The sequence below is a fragment of the Hippichthys cyanospilos genome, chromosome 18 (genome assembly GCF_059441005.1).
Source record: "Hippichthys cyanospilos isolate Australia breed blue-spotted pipefish chromosome 18, RoL_Hcya_1.0, whole genome shotgun sequence".
Lineage (NCBI taxonomy): Eukaryota > Metazoa > Chordata > Actinopteri > Syngnathiformes > Syngnathidae > Hippichthys > Hippichthys cyanospilos.
Window position 1 is genome coordinate 4220985 of NC_142386.1, and position 20248 is coordinate 4241232.

Sequence of the window (20248 nt, forward strand, 5' to 3'; positions counted from 1 at the left end):
TATTATACAGTATATGGTACAGTATTTGATTACATTTTAAGAACAAAGTATACAAGAAAAATATATAAAATATAAATGAATTTAAAAAACAGCGTTGGTTATAGGTCACTATAAAAATATGATTTGCAAATATGTGTTTAAAGAGAATTGAAAGAGTTTTAAAAAAGGCGTACATTTATTATTTTACAAACACTTCATTGTTGACGGCCCGTTACTTGCTTCCGGGTTGAGCTGCGACAGTCATAGCTGGCCAAATCAGACATCGGCGTTTTGGCGGTAGTTGCCTCTGATTGGCTGCCTGGAGCACCGCCCAATTGAGAGCCACCGGTAGGAACAAGAAGCTTGGTTGTCGCATTCACTCTGTCACCGACTTTCTCTGCGACTACAACGTTGTCGATTTGTTCCAAACTACTGATAAAGAAATGGTTCTTAAAGCAGTTTGTGTGCTGAAAGGAGCCGGTGAAACCAAAGGGACGGTGTATTTCGAACAGCAGGTAATCTATATCAAATTTAAAGAGCATTTTGTCGTGTTTTTTAGTTCGCGTGGTCCTGTGCGTCGGATTTTGTGTGCTAAGCTAGCTAAGTTCCCTGTTTTTACGACACTTTGTTTTTGTTTACACCGCTTTTGCCAGTTTCATAGTTATATAATGGACACATTCCGTCTCCTAAACACACTCCGTCTAATTAAGTATTTTTTTAAATGAAAAATCCGCTGCTCATTCATTTGATGCATACCCGTAGTTAGTGTGCGAAAAGTACGTCATTTTAGAACATTTGCAATGATCGTTTAGTCGAAAGCTGTAAAGTGAACGAAATGGTTGTTGCACATTATTGCAGTTTGTAGTATTTAAAATACTTAAGAGTTGACTGTAAAGTATTTGTCTTCATATAACCTTCGCACACCGAAGTATTAATGATTGATAGGCATATCGCCTGTTGCATAAGTTGGATATTTTAGTTGTTTTTGCATTTTAAACTGCGTTTTGTACTAAACAAATCATCAACTGTCAACTATTTTGTGCAAATGAAAGTGTTTTTGAGGTGTGGACCGCAATGTGAAAGTGCTGAGTCACGGCCTGATTTTTATCAATCAAACCGCCCAGTTTGTAGATACACAAATGAATTTTAGTGGGTCATTACAAAAGTCGATAATTCTGGTACGACGTAGATTTTTTTTTCTTTTATATTTTCCCTTTTTATGAAAGTAATGTTTTTTATGCAGACAATTACAGGTGACCTTCATAACTATCGAGTGGTTTGGACCTAGTCCTGATGCCTTACCCAAAACAACCGCAGACTTTAAAATACTAGTGTCACCATAACACACCATTTATGCAATCGTTTTGAGAACTGTAAATGCACCTAATAAACAAACTATCGGCAGTTGTTTGCTCAACTAAATTTCCGCCTTAAATAGAAGCCATGAGGTTTTTACTCTGGGCCACATTGTCATCTGGCCTGACAGGTCTTGTGTTTCTGCTGTTTTTGACTCGTCAGGGTGAGTCCGGCCCTGTGAAGCTGACGGGACAAATTGAAGGCCTCATGCCAGGCGAGCACGGCTTCCATGTCCACGCCTTTGGAGACAACACCAATGGTCGGTGATAATGGACAATAGTGTGTGTTGTCCTACTTAGGAAGAATCACATGATAGCATGATTTGTTTTTTCTTTATTCTTTGTTAGGGTGTGTCAGTGCTGGCCCTCACTTCAACCCGCACAATAAGAATCATGCTGGTCCAAAAGATGCAGACAGGTATGTCTTGTCCAGTGGTTGGATGTGAGTTACTCCCTTTCTTTTAAGTCTACCTCGGAATTGGTAGTTTTGCACATTTCAGTGTGCTTCCGTTTTTTAAGTCAACTGTCACATGATTTTTTATTGGAAAAGCCACTTTTCACTTCTTTTTTTTTTAAATGATCAATTGACCACAGTCAAACTAGTTGGGTCAAAAACGGCACCCTTTGCTGATTCAGTTGTCAATCATTTCCTTAGAAATAGCACATCAGCATTCAAGTATTTTTGGTATTCAGATATCCTGCAAAAATTGGATTAGAAAATTTGGACAAAAAACTTTTTTGCTCTGTGAAAAGCAAGCACACAGAAGACTAAACGCATCCCCTTGAATATGAAGGACTAACTTTGATGAATGTTTTGATTTTTTACTTTAATTCAAATTGTACTTAGCATCACATTTTCCTCTCTAAAAACATTAGAACTTAGACAAATCTACCCGTAAAACACATACATTTTGGTCTACGTTGCCAGTAATTTTTTCTGACGTGTACACTCATAAGCCGGTGTCCTTGACAAAAAAAAAAAAATCACTTTTTTTTTTTTTTTTAATAAAGAGGTTATAGAATTAGCATCACTCTTCTAATTTGTTCTGTTTTAGATGGATGCCCATTTAGGAAGCTGGCATTAGTAGTTTTCATGGGTGCATCCTACCCCTGGTGGTTGTTTTGAGAAATTGTTCAGAAATTACGCAAAAAAAAACAAGAAAAAGCGCTATGGAAAATGAAGAAATGTCGTTCGCTTTTCAGGTTTTCCCAGTGCATTTCAGAGGCGAACTCGAACCCGATTTTCTTGTCAAACAGTGGCACATTTGAGTTTTGTCTTTTGAAATGCAGACATGTTGGTGACCTGGGCAATGTGACAGCGGGTGCCGATAAGGTGGCCAAAATCGACATCACAGACAGCGTGATCTCCCTCTCCGGCCCATACTCGATTATTGGCAGAACCATGGTGGTAAGTTCCACACTTGGGTTTTCCGCAGAAATGGACTTGAGCCAGCACTCATTATACCGCGTTTCAGATCCACGAGAAGGCCGACGACTTGGGAAAAGGCGGCAACGAAGAGAGCTTGAAGACCGGGAACGCCGGAGGACGCCTGGCTTGCGGCGTCATCGGAATCACCCAGTGAAAACGCCACTGCGGAAAACGTACACAGACCAACTCAGCTACTCAATCTCATTTTCATTTTTTTTGGGGGGTGGGGGTGTTAAGGAGCCAAAATATATGCTATTCTCAAAGCACTTGCCTGCTTTAACCACAAAGACAATGTTGCGCTCAAGTTATTAACTGACAGACAACAAAAATTAAAATGTTCATCTTAATACTGTTTTTGTGAGTTTTCTGTTTTGTCTTAGAAATGAATACCTGGTCAGAATTTTCACAGGTGGTCAATCTGTCGTCGAATCAAACTGTCTACAGATCGCCCACCTTTTTGGAGAGCGCTTCGTGATGTGAAGCCTTCAACCCATTTCACTTGATGCTCAGTCAGTGTATTTATTTTTTTCCCCCCAAGGTTTCATGTCGGGTCATTTTGCGACTAATTTCCTGGGGAAATGAACATGTTGCAGTATTGTATACAAATTTCTTAACGTTTGTTCCTTAATTGACTCCTTGGAGTTTGTAGCTTAATATTTAGCTCACACAGTCACCTTTTGTGTAGTCAACTTAAAAGTCAAATCGTGACTGGTTGGTTGGCCTGGGGTAAGAACGAAAATATCAGTCTGAAGCTGCTTAAAACAGTGGTACCAATACTTGTGAAATTGATTTGTTCCAAAAGTTGATCATATGAGTGTAGTTCATTTGTTTGCCTTGAGATGGATCTGCTAAAGTATTGCTGGTGGTGCAGAAAAGTTTGTTTGGGTCATTTTATTTGTACAATTTTTTCTTTACATTTCCTGTGATCTAGGCATCGTTTATAAGTCCACAGAAGCAATAACTAGCAATTGAAGAGGTTTTTTTTACAGCTGCCCAAAGCGGTAAGTATGTTTTTATTTATTTATTTAATTTTTTGTGAATATGTACAATGTTAGCCGTCGTTAATGTCAGTTTAATGTTTGTTGTGTACTGTTGGTGAAAGGTTTGGAGAAGTGTGTCTGTCTACATGAAAACCGCAAGAACTTAGTAAACATCAATGCAAAGAACTCATGTCCCTCGTTTGTAGGCAAGTCGACATTGCAATAAATTATACAAATGCATCTTAGAAGGGGAGACATTGCAGATTGGGACGTATTACATTACAGTCTTGTTTGAGCAAGCGCTGATGTGTTTCCAAAAAGACGTTTTGTCAACTGAATTTTTCGTAACGAGAGACATTCGTAAGTTACCTCAAGATGAACCGCCAATGAAAACGAAAGTACTTGCCAATGAAAACGAAAGAAGTTGCTTAGTGGCTAGCATTGGCCTTGTGACTCAGCAATACAGCCACAGATGAGAAAATAAAATGAAATATCTATGCGAGAGGTCAACGTATTTGCTTGCGGTCGTTGTTTCCCCCAAATTGTTATCCGGAATCCTTGTTAGCGGTTAGCTTTTGGCTAACATTAGCGCTAGGGTTAGCCATAATGCAGTGAGTTAAGTAATTGCAAGAGACAAGTATTTTCTTTTGAATTTATATCGACAGCTCAAGCTAAGTCGCTATATTATATTGGCCATATTCCCTTCGAATAGCATTGACCACTGTATAGTTTTTGTTTGATGAGATTTAGGGGCTTTCTTTGAGCCAGGTGTTTTTATCTGACAGCTTCATTTCATTTAACCTCAACACTGTTTTTTTTCATCCCTTGCGTATAACGTTTGATCTAAATTTGAAATATTTGACATTCCTAACCTCCAATTCAAACATGTGTCGCACTAGACTTTTTCTTCCACTAGGTGGCGGTGATGTTGAGCTTCACAGCAGCCAAACCACACTTCATTGAAAAGATAATGATGTATTTTCCTCTTCATCCAAACGCATGAAACTGCTTAGCAGGAGAGACAAGCGGTGAGTTCAAATGTACACACACGCACTCAAATATTGATGACAATTATTCCGTGTAAAATATTGATGGTTGTTGCACACAGATGAAAACATTTCATGAACATCTCACTCTCACAGAGCTGTCAGATGAGAGCGCAGAGCTGCTGAAATATGAATATGATTTCATGATTGCATGTTTTGGATGCTGGAATTGGATTTTCGACTGCTTATTACAGTGAACAGCTGTGCCCTGCAGTGGTACGCACACACACACACACACACACACATGCACTTCTTGATTCCCATGTGTTTGTCTGTGATTGTTTCTTTGTCCTTTTTCGGGAATTGTCCACATATACAGTAAATCTCCTTTCTCTTTGTTTTGAAGAACTTGGATTATGTCTGGGGGTTTGTGTGATAGAAGAAAACAATATGTTGACGGCAAAATTTTGCGTGTCTAATGATACAAAAGGCAAAACTTGAGGTCATAAATTAACACAATGTCACATTACAAGAAGGTGAAAAATTGTGTCGGATTAAGCTGGTCGTATTAAGAGAATACAATCGTAAAGATGGGAGACTAAAACATCGGCACCTTGGGCTCCTGCATTGATGCTCAGCTCTGACTGACAGACGGTAAAAGCTGCTATAAATAGCCTTACATGCGGAGGTGATGAATAATGAAAGCTTAAGACAAAGGCCTCGGGAGGTCTAAAAGTGTTTAATGGAATGTAAAAAAAAAAAAGAAAAAAGTACAGTATTCCATTATTTGCAATTGAGGAATCATCCAGCTGACCTCCGCCATATTAGAGCGAAAGAGGTAAAAGTCACGCTCTTGCCCGATATTCATCATCCCCTTACAAACGGCGGTAGTAATGGCAGTTATGCAAGTCTGGAATAGACTTCAGGAATGCGTGCCTCCCTGACACACTTTTATTGTGAAAGTATAAACGAGGACCAGAGTGATAGCTTTTTGGCGTCAACAGAGTTATGCCCTTTACCTAAAATACGCCTTAAAAAATAGTTGAAACCATCTCGACAGGAATAAGGCACACTGTCAGCATTTGAGAAAATTGAAGTATTTTAGGTGTGCCTTATAGTGCGGAAAATACGGTACTAGTAGCAGGATTTGCTATGACAACGATTGAGATCACACTATCTTCATTTATTTGTGATAAATGACCCAAGAACTAAATCTGGAGATACTCTGTAGACTGAAGATGTGAAGGGTTAGAGGTCATAAATGGTCCTCAGCAGACAGTCTAATTACAAGGACCCCCGTGACCTGACCTCTGAACCCTGAGAAGTGTCTCATGTGAAAGTGAAGCTCCAAGACCGCTCCTAAATGTAACCACAACTTGTTTTACCACATGAGGCTCTGCCCTCCATTTTGCTTACAACTTTTTTTTTTTCCCCCGCTCCAGGAGGGCCTGTGTGACGATCGCCATGACGACAGATGCAGACGGTTACCCCGCGCGGCATTCCGGGGATGCTTCGGCTGTCCGACTCTGGCGGGAATCGATCGAGTGAGGGAAATTTGTCAAGCATGCGTGACTTTTCACTGAATGCTCACCAAGACCTGGAAAAAACAAATATACTTACAAAAAAAAAACAACGACTTGCAACTATCAGACTAGAAAACAAATCACAAAATAGAAATATAAAAAAAAAAAAAAGATTGTGTAACAGGGAGGAACTGTTTTGAGACCAAATATACTGCATAGTGCTCCTCTTTAGTTAGATTAAAAAAAAAATCGTAATATCAGAAAACCCAAAGAAATTAGCCTTCTTTCATGATCTTATTATTTCATATTAGCCTTATTTCATATGAATAGGTGCTTCTTGAGCTAACCATGAATCTGCTGCAGAAGGTTTTCCCTGCAAGGACTTTCATTCTGTAAATGCCCCCACATGCTCCATTGCATGTTTCCAAAGCAAATATTTTGCAGAGAAAGAATTTGGGAGCGTGGAAAATGAACAACGGAAGTCACTTTGTTTTGTTTATGCATTATTCGTATTTATTTATTTTGCTGGGTAGGAGTTTTCTGTCCTGCAATTTTTTTCCCCGTTAGGACTCTGTCGAATGTGTGTGTGACATTTATCACTTCAGTGTCAAGTGTTCAGCTGCTTCCCAGCACTCCTGACTTTGTAGATGCAATAGACTACTTGGCTTAATTTAAAAAAAAAAATGCAGAATGTTATGAGAACAAAGTTATCATTTGTTAGATCAGTCGTTCTCAACCTTTTTTGAATATGGTGTTGAGAATGGAACAATGTATAACATTTTATAAAAAAAAAAAATATTTTTGACTTGACTTCCCCTATAATAAGTTTAAATGTGGAGATTTAGCCCCCAAATGGAGGAAATGATTCTTCTTGATTAATATATTTTTTTCTTGCATTGAAGATATGGTATTTATTGGTATATATTCCCAATTGATTTTCTAGATAAGACTTTTGTTGGTTTTATTTTGGCTTCCGTTGTTATTACACTTAAAAGGGCCCGTTAAATGCTCCTCCTCAGTATGTGATCAACTGAGATAAATGAGTTGCATTATTACCATAATTTGATTTTTCCTTTTAATCTATTTATAATTGCGCAATGCAATTTATGCATGCATCTTGTGCCTAAACGCGGATGTAAATGACAAGGTTAACTCTGTTTTTTAATTTGCGCGATCCTAACAATGCCCTCTGTAATGAACTTTTCATAAATCATTTTGTGACGTTTGATTAAACGTTAACCATTCAATATGTTATTGTTCGGCATGTAGGTGTGGTCCTCCCCAATTTGTGCTTGACGCAGACGAATTAATGCCATATAATTTTATCACATTATTAACTTTAATGTCAAATTTGACATTAACCATGTCTTTTTTTTTTTTAATAACGTGCCTTTAAGTGGTCTTTGCACATGTCGCTGTTCTCCTCCTCCCCACAGTGTGCTCAAGGCGGACATAAGTGTCATGATGATTAATTCTGTTGTTTCATTTGCGACTCCTTTACGATGCACTTTTCACACATAATTACTGTAAGTCTATATTTATGTTGAAAAATAGGACAAGGCTTTTTCTTGCTTTGACTTGTTTAGAAGCGAGTGAGCACGCGGATGACACCAGCTAAGATCCTTTGACTTAAATTAGCACTTGCTAACAGATGTTGGGATGCTGTGGGGATGTTGGCTTTATATGTGGAGCGCGTATGTGTGTGAGTGAGGCAGCGTTGTTTGTGACGAGGTCAGAACACTACAGTGTGCGTGCATTAGCATTCTCGGAGTGGAGTTTTATCTGTGTCATTCGAAGAAGCTTAGATACCGGCCTCCCTCTCTCTCTCTCTCTTGCTCTCTCTCTCTTGCTCTCTCTCTCTCTCTCTCTTTCACACACACCAACGCAATTTGCTGACACTACTTGTAAACGTTTGCATAGAGCAAATTTGTCAGAAAGTGGAGCAATGAGAAGAACCACATGCTAATTGAGGGTGAAAGCAAACGTTCCTGCTTGCCCCGCCTCCTCCATGTCCTTCCATGTCCTTCCACGGCGGGATTGAATGAGCAGTGTGCTTAGTTTTATTTATTTATTTATTTATTTTGTCGTGATGCGGTGTCGTCGGACCCAGAAGCAACTTCCGGCACGCAGTTCATTTGGATTATTTATTAATTAACAAAAACAAAGACATGTCTAGGAGAGTACTTGTTATAATTCGTTAGAATTGGACCAAGATTACACAGAAGGGATTCGATTATATACTGGACAAAATAAAGGGCTTCATGACAAATTCTGACATGCGTTACTAAATGACATTCAAAATTAAGGATAACTGATTTACAAGCCTTATTTAGGTCCGGGCGATAATATCGGTATATGGATATATTGCATATGAAGTGACTCATTATTGCAACACGATGCTCAGTTTCCAACATATCACATATAGGCTTTAAAACACCTTAGTTTCATAATATTTTGTTTTTGTCCTTTGAGCCTTTAGTGATGCACAAATTAGGTTATGAGTTGTCTAAGCTGATTGGTTGAAATGACTCACAAAGTTACTTTTGTGGCTGCCTGTTTTTAACATAACCGGCTTACTCAAATGCATCTTACCAATAGATTTGTTGCCAAGATATTTTCAACAATATTATGTAAAATAGCAGACGAAATGAATGCAGAAGAATTGCATTGATTTGTAGAATATATGAAATCAATTAGAGTATGTATGGAATACGTGATTACAATTTGTCTTTGTTTTGTCTGCGTGTTCGCATGGCTCAACTGATTGCAGGATTCCTGGTTAGCGAAAGTCTTTTAATGAGCTAACCGGTTCCTCGTGATTATTCATGAGTAGCTGCAGGCAGCAGACGTGTGTGTTGTATGACCTTGTGCTAAGATGGTAGGTTAGCATAATGTTTGCAAAAAGAGCAGCTGGTACATCACATATGGCACTTTTATTTTTTTTTTATTTCAAGTCACGGCCTTTAATAAGACATTTTGACCGCAGGGACTTAATACCCTAGAACTAAGAGTTTATTTGGGACAGAGGGAACTGTTGTCTAAAATTAGATCCTAGGTCATTTCTCGAGGTCAGTAGAAGTTTGTTTTTGAGGGGAGCAACACTAATTTTCAAGGAGGTGTCTAACTCTGAATTTTTTTTACTTCAAGGACGTACCGAAAACTCCATGTAGTTGTGGCACCTTTGAAAGTTATTTCTTATGTCATTTTTTTTCTCCTCGTAGCTTTTATTTAAATATTTTACGAATTTACTAAGGTCATCTGGTGAGCAGGCTCAGTGGTCCATTGGCTAGTATAACATAGTTTGTCTTAATACAAAACAATGTTTCCATGACATCGCTTTCAACTTGAAACAATAAAAGGTTACAATATAGGATTGTTGGTTTGGAGCCTTGAAAAAGCGCAAAGTTAAAAAAATAAAGTCCGTTTTTGTTTTTTTTCCATCGGCCTTTTTGCGTCTGACCACATTGTCTTCAGGCAGGAAGCGGAGAATGAGCAGCGCAGTGTCTGTATTACCTCCACATTAGAATGCATGGCGGTGTTTGTCGCTAATGGAAAATATAAGTTGGCCAGACAGGGATTAGCTGACATGACCCAGGGCAAAAGCGGAATTCAGCAAGTCGCCGTGTCATACGAGAAGGCAAGCGCGCATGTGTGTTTTCTTGCTTGACCTGGCAGTATATAAATACATTCATTATGCGTTTTGCAGACTCGCATGGCGGCTGATTAGGATTTTATCTGGAAAAGCTGGTGAGGAAACTGAGTGACCAGATAGTCCATTGCGCCTATAACCTACCATGATTGCTGATGCGCAGAATAGATCTTATATACACAGTATTTACGGTACAGTAACGGCATCATGCACATAAACAGAATGATGAGAAATAATCCACTCTTCAAAAAATTCAAAGAAAATAATCATCTGTCTGTGATTGGTTGTTTTTCCTTTGGCGTAGTTTTTTTTTTTTTTTTTAAATTAGCAGTATATGATGAGGACTTTTGAAAAATATTTTTCAGCGTAAGATATTTTTGATGTCATCATGAATGACTGTAATCCACAAATGTTTGGAAAATTGCATATTGGCATGTTGACCTGCCTAATCATAAGTGACACAGGCGGGGGCTGGTCTCAGGTGTGGCACGATAGGATGAAAACCCCAGACAATGCGAACAGAAACACGTCATCGCGTCTGCCCGGCGTCCGCGCTTATATAACGATCCTCCACCTGTGCCTTCAGCGTCGCAGCTTGTCGCGGCACGCCATCGCGGCCTTTAATCCTCTAAATCGCTTCCACGCCACCCCATGCGTAATTCTATTACAAGCCAATAACGCAGTGTTTGGCTAGTGCTGTGGGAACCGGTCTTCTAAGCCCCGCTTCATCCTGCTCGGTCGGCCACTTCCTGTTACAGCCGGACCCCCGCCGAGGGTCGTGTCAGGGGAGCGCAGAAGTGTTCGTGCTCCACGAAACAGTCGCTGCGTTTGTGCAAACTTGACGGAAGAAAAACGTCCTTCACGTTCGTGGCCACAACATTTTCTCATCCGAACGTTCGATGCAGAAGCTTGGTTTCTGAACGTATCTTGGAAGTGGGATCACGAAACACAATCACCTGACATCTCAAAGCTCCATTGTACTTTTTGATGTGAGGTTAGCCATGAAATTTTTCTATTGTAAATTGTGTGTCTTGGCTCTGCAGTGGTTGGTAAAAATACCCCCACACCAGAGCTCCCCAACCACTGGTCCTTGGATCAAGTGGTCCCCCCAAAATAATAATGTTTTGGAATTGATTTAGTTGATCCTTTAACAGTTATAGATCTGTGCTTATTTGACTTGATCTTTGTTTTTTGGTGCCACCTCTGGCCGTTGTTGATATTACATTTTGTAGTGAGGAAGGACGTTTGACATCTACGTTGTCTGCCTCTCTGTGAAATCTGTCCCACGAGTGTCTGTAAGTTGTTCTTTATTCATACGAATATTGTCACTTATGATCATATGACCAAAATGAGTTTGTTTATCCCACTTGTGACTGTGTATAACATACTAGTTGATATTAGTTCTTATCTTCAGTACGTTATATAGAGCTGCCTTGCTCCACAGCATTTTCGTTTGTGCCAGGTATTTCCCTTTTGAAAGGTTTTGTATTGATAAGTACTCATTTACATCCAATTTACGTTTTGTGTTGCAATGAATAGCATTTGTAATTCAGTTATGATTGACTTACTGTAATTTGCATACATTCTGGTAAGATATACAATTCTTGCACTTACCTTTGTAACTGAGTTATAGCGATGTAATAATTAACGGGAGGACAGACACATGCAGGCATACACACGCTGGCACTGTACTGTGAAGGAAGGAGAGTGCGCGTATTTTTTGTGTGCGGGTAGGCGGGCTCCCATCCACACACACACACACACAAACACACCCCCCTCTCTCTTTTCCTCTACACACAGCTCTCAGTCTGGTCTGGGCATGCAAGGAGGCAGCATGTGTGCGCTTTCATGTGTGCAGGACTAACGTCTGGATTCTCCCATCTTGAGGAATCATCGCACCGAGGTACGGCCGCATGCTTGATATTTTTATTTCCAACTGCTTTTGGGAGGGATTTCACGCGTGTGTGTTCATGTGTTACGTGAGCCCACGTGTGTTATGCGTGTGGGATAATCCCGATCTAAAGGCTCGAGCGTCACTACTTATTTATTTACGTGCGCGCTCAGTGGGCCGAGCGTTTATCAATGATTCATTTTCAAAAGTGGCGCACATACACATGCGGCGTAAGATAACAACTAACCGCCAGCATGGCTGACTGACAGCCCCGCTGATGCACTTTGCGTGTTCTAGCGTCAGTTCAAAGCTTACTTGCGCTGAAGATGGTGAATTGAATGAATTAGAGTGCACATATGCTCCTACACAAATGTAAAAAAAAAACGTGTCAATCCTAGTGTATATCACGTTTTATAGTGGGGTGCTTTCAAAGCTCAGTTAGGTCCTCCAAAATGGTGAGTTGTGATTTGGCATCAACTAAGTACAATTTGGTAGCAGAAGTGGATTTTTGCAAATTGTTGCTTATACTTATATTATGTACGTCTGCTCAAAAAAAAAAATCCCAATCTTCATATTGAACTGAAAATATATTGGTAAATATTGCTATAAGTTACAAGTGCTATGTTGTGGCAGAGACTCAACTCACATCTCAACAAGCATCAGATTGAATGAACAAATCTTAAAAAACAGGAGTTCATTGCCACTCCCAGTTGAGAATTACATACTAGGTACTTAAAACAAAGCGCATATTCACCCCTGGCTTAATGTTGACAAAATGGGAAACCCCATCGTTGGCTAAAACCGCATCTCGGTAGCCGTGGTATTTCACTTTCAGAAATGGATTGTCAAGTATGAATGATAAAACAATACACATGGAATGATTTTGTAACAACACTCACCATCATATATTCTTTATCCCCTGCAAAGAATCACTAAAGGTTTCTATAATATAAAGTTTTAGACACTTTTTGATCACTTGTGCCATCTACCCTTTCACTATTTCATGCAAACGCTCCAGGAAATGTCATAAAGACTCCCTTTTGAACAGTTTTTATGCGCCAGGATATAAGGTCAACTTTAACTGTTAACTTTACTATCCGGTGTGTTTATATTGAAATTGTAACTTCCCGGTCATTCCGCAGCGGTGTGTTTCAAAAGAGGTGACCCGTGGAAGAATTTGTAGTGGTGGATAAACTGCTATGTGTGTGTCTAAAAGTGTGCGTGGATGTGTGTACTTTGTTTTTCGACTTAGCTGAAGCCCGGGGCTGCGGAACGGAGGCAAAGAAGCCATTATCTAGTACACTCTGATTATCCCTGTCAATGTGTATAAGTGTGGGCGGGTGGGTGTGTGCACAGTCACAAAACCATGTGTTCTGTGTGCGTACTGTAAAGCTAATATAGTGTGTGTGTGTGTGAAGGGGGGATGGGATGGGGTTTGAGGAGGCATGCCCTGTGGCGCACGTGTGTGTGTGCGTGTGTGTAGTGAGTGACCCACTTTGATACGTTGCCTTTGCTGCTAAGTCACCTATATAATACGTATGAATACAGTAAATGAGCTTGTTTAAGTGGATATAGAGGACGATGCCTTCAGGTGCTTTTGCCTCTTAACAGATCAATAATTCGCCAATGATTTGTCCGTTTTATATTACAATAGGCGGCTGAGATTCTCATTAAATAAACGTTTGCTGTTTTTAAAACACTCAGTCAGCAGTCGTTCGCTTATTGTAGTGATGCCTTCAAATGAAAACAACACGAATGGCAAATTTCAAGTATTACAACGGTTTATTGTAAATGTGCCATATCGGAAGATAGGAAGTTGAACTCGTCTTTCCAGCCTTTTTTCTCTCCCTAACCAAATATAAAGCTTGCACCCACAACTCACAGTGTGCGCATCTACACACATGCAACCAAGCAGTGTTTGTGCTGTATGCATTTGTGCGTGCGTCCTCCAGATTGCATGCTTGGCAGAGTCCATGGCGGTGATGCGGTGGAATGTGTGTACTGTATGTTCGTTATGGCGGGAATCGCCGTGTTTGTAGACGTAGATAGGATATGATTGTTCGGATACATGGCTACGCGTTATACAGTTACATGACAGCTCGACAGATACAGTTGATACTTAATGTTTTAGTTGAAGGCAACAGTAGATGATAGATGGCTGGATACATAGAACTCCTATGATGGAGGGAAAATACTGCATGTAGAGCCAGGCATAGCTACAGATTTGCTATAATTGATGATTTAATGTTTTGGTAGATGGGCAGACAGACAGATGAGGTGGTAACTACTCCACATGATCTTAACAGGTTTGTACAAGATGTGTGTGGGAGAAGTATTGCGCTACACACACCTCATGCAAGCTGACGTACGCGCTCGGTCTTCTTTTTGCGATGCCACCAGTCCGGTCGCACAGGTTGCTGCTCTGCTAGTGCACACATGACTTGAAATGAGGAGTGATGGAGAAGGGAGGAGTGGAGGGGTGCGCTCCTTTATTCATTTCCTCTCTTTTGTCTGCTCCAGATGACTATGGACTTTTGCCCTCCTTTTTTTCCCCCTCTTCCTTCCTTCCCTCCTCCATTTTTGTCCATCCCTCTGTCAGCGTGACAGGCCTATGTGTCCGCGCACGATCTTTAATAAGTGTTCTCTTACAACGCACTTGTGTGTCCTCCTGTTAGCTGAGGTGTGTGCATTCTACTTTCATCTTTTGAGGCCTAATTTCCATAATTTTGACACTGATTACTGTTCTTACTGTATATGTGCAGGCAATGTGTGTGTTATGTGTGTGTTTGCATGCGTGTGTGAATGTGTATGAGTGCGTGCTTGTGTGTGTGTGCTGCGCAGCATGCGAACCAGGGGTGGAGGTTTAGAATGAAGTCTGAGAATCATTTTCTAAGATTATATCTGCTGGGCCAAGGTGTGAGGTTTAACACTATTTCTTCTGGTCCCTGTTATTTCACTGCTGTGGCTGCTATGTGTGAAAGGTATCGACGTGAATAGATAGTTAATTTCCTGGTATGCTTGTTACTTTCAGAGGCGGGATGATGGCTGTGTGAAAGCCGGGTGAAGGTGTGAAGTTAGCCCGAAACGTTTAGCCAACGTAATAGCCAGATGCTAGCCTGAATTCATAACAGGTGGTGTGCAACTGTATGCTCTCCGTGGCTGACTTTCACGTCCCCCACCAGGAAAACTGTAAGTGTGAAAGGGGCATTGGTCTTCTCCTCTGTGCCTTACACGCCGCATTGGCATTGTGGCTCTCAGCCTGTTGACCTGAAAGTGATGTGAGGCGCTGCTCTAAAACCTGTGATGAAGGCTCAGCTTGGCGTGTTGCCTTTTTATTCATTCCGGTGTTGTTTGATACCGCCGTGTAGTTTGCCTTTTAGGCACGTGTGTGTTGTGCTTATTTTAATGTGTGTGTATATAGGGTCACAGTGCCTTTGTCTCCCACACTCGAGGCCCTGCACTCAGTGTCATTGTCGCATCAAGCTCATGCAGGTCACTAATGCAGCGAGAGGCTGAGCTCCATTCATAATGACGAGAAAAGTGAGCGTGTGTGCGCTCTACCAGGAAATGGACCCACTGACCTGGATCCAACTTCGTCCACTTTTCTTTTGGTCCCAAGACGTCTTTAAAAGGCCGACCTTTCATGCTTGCTATATATAGTGAAGTGTTGAACCAAGACATCTAGTTGCTGACTTTGACTTTCCAATCAGAACTCGAAAAAGTTGTTAGAACTGTTCTATTACGAAGTCCTTCTCCATTTTCACCATGAGCTCTTCCTCCGTTATAAAATGCAGTTGTAAGAAATCGAAATATAAACTATAAATATGTACGTTACATTGACTTTGTTGAGGGCTCTATCGGTGAATGCAAGCTGGAATTGGCAGGAAAGGTAGCATATGAAACCTCATGAATGAGTGAATAATCACAAGGTACTATTTGCTTAGCCACAGGCTGAAAGTCAGAAAACGATCCACTGTGTATTGTGTCAAAGCTCTGTCACGAACCAATACAAGCATAGCAACTGTGAGCGAAAGTGGGATCATATTCAGATGACATCTGGAAGGCAGAAACCCAGCCCAGAGTTTATTGTAAACAATTTTTTACAGTATTTGGTAGAACTGGTATCACAATGATCTTGGGCGTAGATGCGCCCCATTTGGCTGCACCTGACTACCACGCCCTGTAAACGTACAAACCAAAACAAAAGCGGCAGATGTGCGGCGAAAACCAAGGAGGGCGGCTGGAACGCGGGTGTTCTCACATTCCCCTTTCTTAAAAAAAAAAAAAAAAAAATGGCAGCGCTGGCATCAGTAGGTTAAGAATACCTCATTAAGTTGGCTGACTTGTGTTCAGGTCTTTCCAGTCGGATGGCGTTTGTCTGCAACATTCTCGCCAAGAGTTCCTCGCCGTCGCGGGGCATTGTCCTCTGTCTCGGTTTCAATTTGTTTGAGAGCGCTGTGTTGACTCAGGTGCGGGGACGTGCGAAGATAACCCCCCCCCCCCCCCCCCCCATCCTCCCTCTGCTCCCTTCCATCCCTTAGATGTCTCTTTTACTGCCAAATGCTACCTGCTTTGTTGCAGATAACAGAGAGCCCCTCTTTCACAAAGTTTACACGCACTTGTATCAGAAATGTATTAACAGATGCCTTCATTCCATTTCACACCGCCGACGTTTTAGATTTTGAGGTCTGTGTCGAAATTCATAAAACTAAATAGTGAAATAAGAAAAGGGGCTTCTCTTAAGTTTGTGATAATACCTCAAAACCTGGAGATTTCGCAGGCCAGCCCCATGTTCCGTGTCTGTACCCACTACCATATTTTCCGCACTATAAGGTGCACCTAAACACCTTCTATTTTCTCAAAAGCTGGCAGTGTGCCTTATAACACGGTGCACCATATACAGTGCACAAACCATGAGTTTTAATTTTTGGGAGATAATAATAACTTAATTATAAATTCTTACATTTTTACCTCTGCATTTCAGTTCTGTATGTATTTTTTTCTTTCCAGTATTTTGTAACACCCTGTTTGAAATTTGATATGCTATATATGCTCCAATTTTGGCAACTAATGACAAATAAGGGAACTTGAGCTGGGCCGCCCCGCACCCTGTTTCTGTTTTTGATGTGGTTAGGTTTTGAGGAAACCTCCAAACTGCACTACTATTAGCTCTTGGTTGTTGCGTGACGCCAGAGTTCAACTTTCCCAGCCTGTGTCATCCAACAGTTGTTTGGCGTGATGCATAGATGTGAAATCCACTAGTATCTTACACCAAAGCTTATTGTTATTGTTGTTGACGTCAACTTCCTTTCAGTCCCTCTCTAATCCTCCCACCTTGTCTTCGCTGACCATGCCAAAGTGTGGTGGGCTTTCTCCAGCTGGAAAGTTTTTTTTTTTTTTTTTTTTTTGGCTGAGCCTCAGCAGTTTTTGCCACATTCACTGAGCGCTAACAGTGTTGCCTTGTTATATCCAGTTAGCTCACATTTCAACAAATCGCTCCTCTCCCTCCAGATTATGTTCTTACCATGCACAAATCCCACTTAATATTTGAGTTTTCCTTTCACTACCAGCAACAGCAGTTTTCTTTAAAACCTAAGCAGAGCTGCAGTGTTGTTGAATACACTGATAAGCGACACGTAAACACGCTGCAGTATATACTACTCATTGTTTTCGCAGTCACTAGCGTAACCACTACTGACAAAAACCACGCCCCCCTGACCCTATTATTCACGGATCCCCTTCCCCCACTCATCATTCATTAGTCTACCTGCGCACCCACAACTTCATCCCCTTCCTCTAACAGCCTCTCATCAGTCCATCAGCACAATCCATCCCCCCGCACCGCATCCATCATGTCCATCTTTTGCCTAAAAACCTCTTATAGCGCGCTCTCGCCCACTCAGCCTTCCCTGTTATTTTGCCTACTCTTCAGAGGACACCGAGCAGAACAGGAGGTATTACCCCACAATTTGCTGACATGGCCACCTGTCTGGCTGGCGACTGTAGGGGGGTTAAACTCATGTGGATTTGTGGGGATTGGCTCACACCTTTGAAAACAGGCTGGAATATAATATGTCTGACTCTCAACAAGTTTAGTGAGTGAGATTCTTCACCTTGTTTTTCACGCAAAATCCAACAAAATAGCACATGGCTGTTACTGTGTGTACTTTCGCAGAGCCTAGAGGGAATCCACTATTTCCTTTTCGTCTTTTTTCTCCCTGTCTCTTTGACTATATTATATCCAAAACCTTTGTCTTCCTATTCCATGTCCGCATATGTCATCATGACACGCTATTCCTTTTCGCATATCGATGTTAAACTTCAGATGCTCCTCAGAAAGCAAGGAAACAGGTGGATCGCCATCACCCCAGTTTTGTGTTGGTGCTTTACACAATTTTCACATAGCTACATTGTACCGTTCATATTTTTGTCGTCCCTTTCTGTGTTTGTGCTTTCCGCCTTTGGTACTACCTCAGAAGTCTAGTGATTGATGGGATGACTTTTTCCCGCGTTGGTGCTTAGAGTGTATTCAAATTCTTACCCCTGGATTCCACATGCTGCGTTGCGTTAGTTAATGAATGAAAGTGGTTCCACATTGCGTGGAAGAGTGGGTTGGCGTGTGCTGTGTCGTTGCGGTGGCGCGATCCAGGAGTTACAGTTTCCATCCTACCTCCGTTACTACCTCAGAAACTGACCAGTCAGTGACTCCTACCTTCAGCGGCGGTTTAAACCTTTGGTGTTTGTGGTTTCGGAGGTAGCGAAGCATTGTAAGCCGCACACGTCCCTTCACCCCTCGTTCAACGCGGGGCACTTGCGCCTGAGGGGATTTGATTCTAAATTATGTTAATCCCCAACTGTACCGTGGCACAGACGGCATTCGGGTACGCTGAGAAGCGTGCGGCGTAATCTCTCGGTTAGATGGAGGAGCGTCTTTAATGAGGTTAGTGCCACTTGAGGAGCAGGGTAGAAAGAATTGGCTGTTCGCTAACCCTGCCATACACTTATCATCCTCAGATGCTTTGACCCCCAAAAGTTGCCATTTTATACCTCTTTTCCACTTTTTTTGCTTGATCTCCAAAGACCACTACCTCAGTTGATCCCTCACACCACCAGATACAGTCAACGTGAGGGGTCCTGCATGGCCACATTATTCCTGGGGATTTTGCGCTTTTAACACCACATGACACGGGGATGGCTGCAATGACGTGTCATGCACCGAAATGGCGTGCAGAAACGATGCCATTGGGATTTAGGACGGGCTGTCAAATTTCCCGTAAGATTGGCTTGGCTCTCCACAGCGATTGGCAGCGTTTGCGCATCTCAAACTCTGTGATGGTAATCCCTACTCCCGCCTAGTGTTTTTGTACTTTTAATGTGGAAACGAAAAGCTTTGTTGTGCCACTCAACGCCGGACCAATGAAGCTTTAAATGCTGTTTGATTTAAGCGGCAGGGATGCCGTTTGTGTGTCAGGAGCGGCGGCTGTGAGGAATTCGGGGGGGTGGTGATTTGCGCTTGTGAAGGCTCGTCAGATCCCGAAAGGATGAATAAGAAACTAATCTCCCTTTCGGGAAACCCGACCAGTGATGTCTCAGACAGCCTGTGGGTGTGGAGCCTACTTGACGTACATACAGTGTCAGTATGCTACGCTAAGGTAGAACTAGTGCTCATGTACCTTGTTCTAGGAAAGCCTAAATGCGTGTCTGATCTTGAATTTCAACTCAAGGTTGCTGAAGCTGCTTCCCAAATCCCAGTTGTGTTCTATTCAAGAATTCCTGCTCGACGTCTGAGAGAGCGCCAAGCTCAGCCACTTGCTTTAATCGGCAGTGATAGGTGGGGGAGTTAACTGTGAGGAATGTCAAAGGTGCAGGAAAGGCCCAAAGGCAAGTTAAGCCCAAGAGATGATGTCAGTGGAGGGTTTTTTTTGTTTTTCTTTTGTGTTTTTGTGGGAGCAAAGTGGCCAAAGGGTGCACGTGGAGGTCAGAGGACATCAGTCAACCTGCCAAGGTTTCATATTTCAGTGAGCTCAGAACTGTTATTAGGACCACAGGTTCTGGTTTGCAGGTTCAGAAGCAGCTTCCGGCCTTCACGTATGATACAGTTGTTCAGCAGGTTGAGAACAAAGTGAGTGCACGGCTCCCTCCGCTTTTCCGGATGCTAGTGGATTTGGGGGTTTCGCGGGGGCAAACATGACCCAAGGGTGCACCCAGAGGTCCGGGGAAATCTCTCAAGTTGCCAAGATCTCATGTTACCGCAGGTTCAGGAGTGTTTTTAGGAGTACTTTTCAAATTCTGAACCAGACGACAACACATTGTTAGCTCTTTATTTAAGATTGTCTGCGCGATTTTTGGGACAAATCCACTCTCAACACACCTTACTCATAAAGTCAATCTGACAAGACGTAAGATTGTCGAGCATTTGTCTTCCTTGCTATGGTAGAGCCAAAATCATTCCAAAA

The 20248-nt window shown here is 41.7% G+C and overlaps 2 protein-coding genes across 2 annotated transcripts in view; both read left to right on the forward strand.

The window, feature by feature from the left end:
• The first annotated feature begins 325 nt into the window (after positions 1-325).
• sod1 (superoxide dismutase 1, soluble) lies at positions 326-3110 on the forward strand. The gene is made up of 5 exons (XM_088440019.1): positions 326-494; positions 1498-1594; positions 1683-1752; positions 2625-2742; positions 2810-3110. The coding sequence occupies exons 1-5, from the start codon at positions 423-425 to the stop codon at positions 2915-2917; spliced, it is 465 nt and encodes a 154-aa protein (XP_088296145.1). The 5' UTR covers positions 326-422; the 3' UTR covers positions 2918-3110.
• Positions 3111-11715: 8605 nt separating this feature from the next.
• Positions 11716-20248, forward strand: part of tiam1a (TIAM Rac1 associated GEF 1a) — a 36831-nt gene continuing 28298 nt past the window's right edge. The window contains exon 1 of the mRNA XM_088440016.1: positions 11716-11804. The gene's annotated coding sequence lies outside the window, so the exon portion shown is untranslated. The remainder of the gene's footprint in view (positions 11805-20248) is intronic.

Bases quoted from the DNA above. Each gene is read 5' to 3' on its own strand.
- sod1 (XM_088440019.1), top strand. From the start codon at position 423: ATGGTTCTTAAAGCAGTTTGTGTGCTGAAAGGAGCCGGTGAAACCAAA. The intron at 1,753-2,624 runs GTATGTCTTGTC...TTTGAAATGCAG, and splicing joins GGTCCAAAAGATGCAGACAG to ACATGTTGGTGACCTGGGCA. The intron at 2,743-2,809 runs GTAAGTTCCACA...ACCGCGTTTCAG, and splicing joins TTATTGGCAGAACCATGGTG to ATCCACGAGAAGGCCGACGA.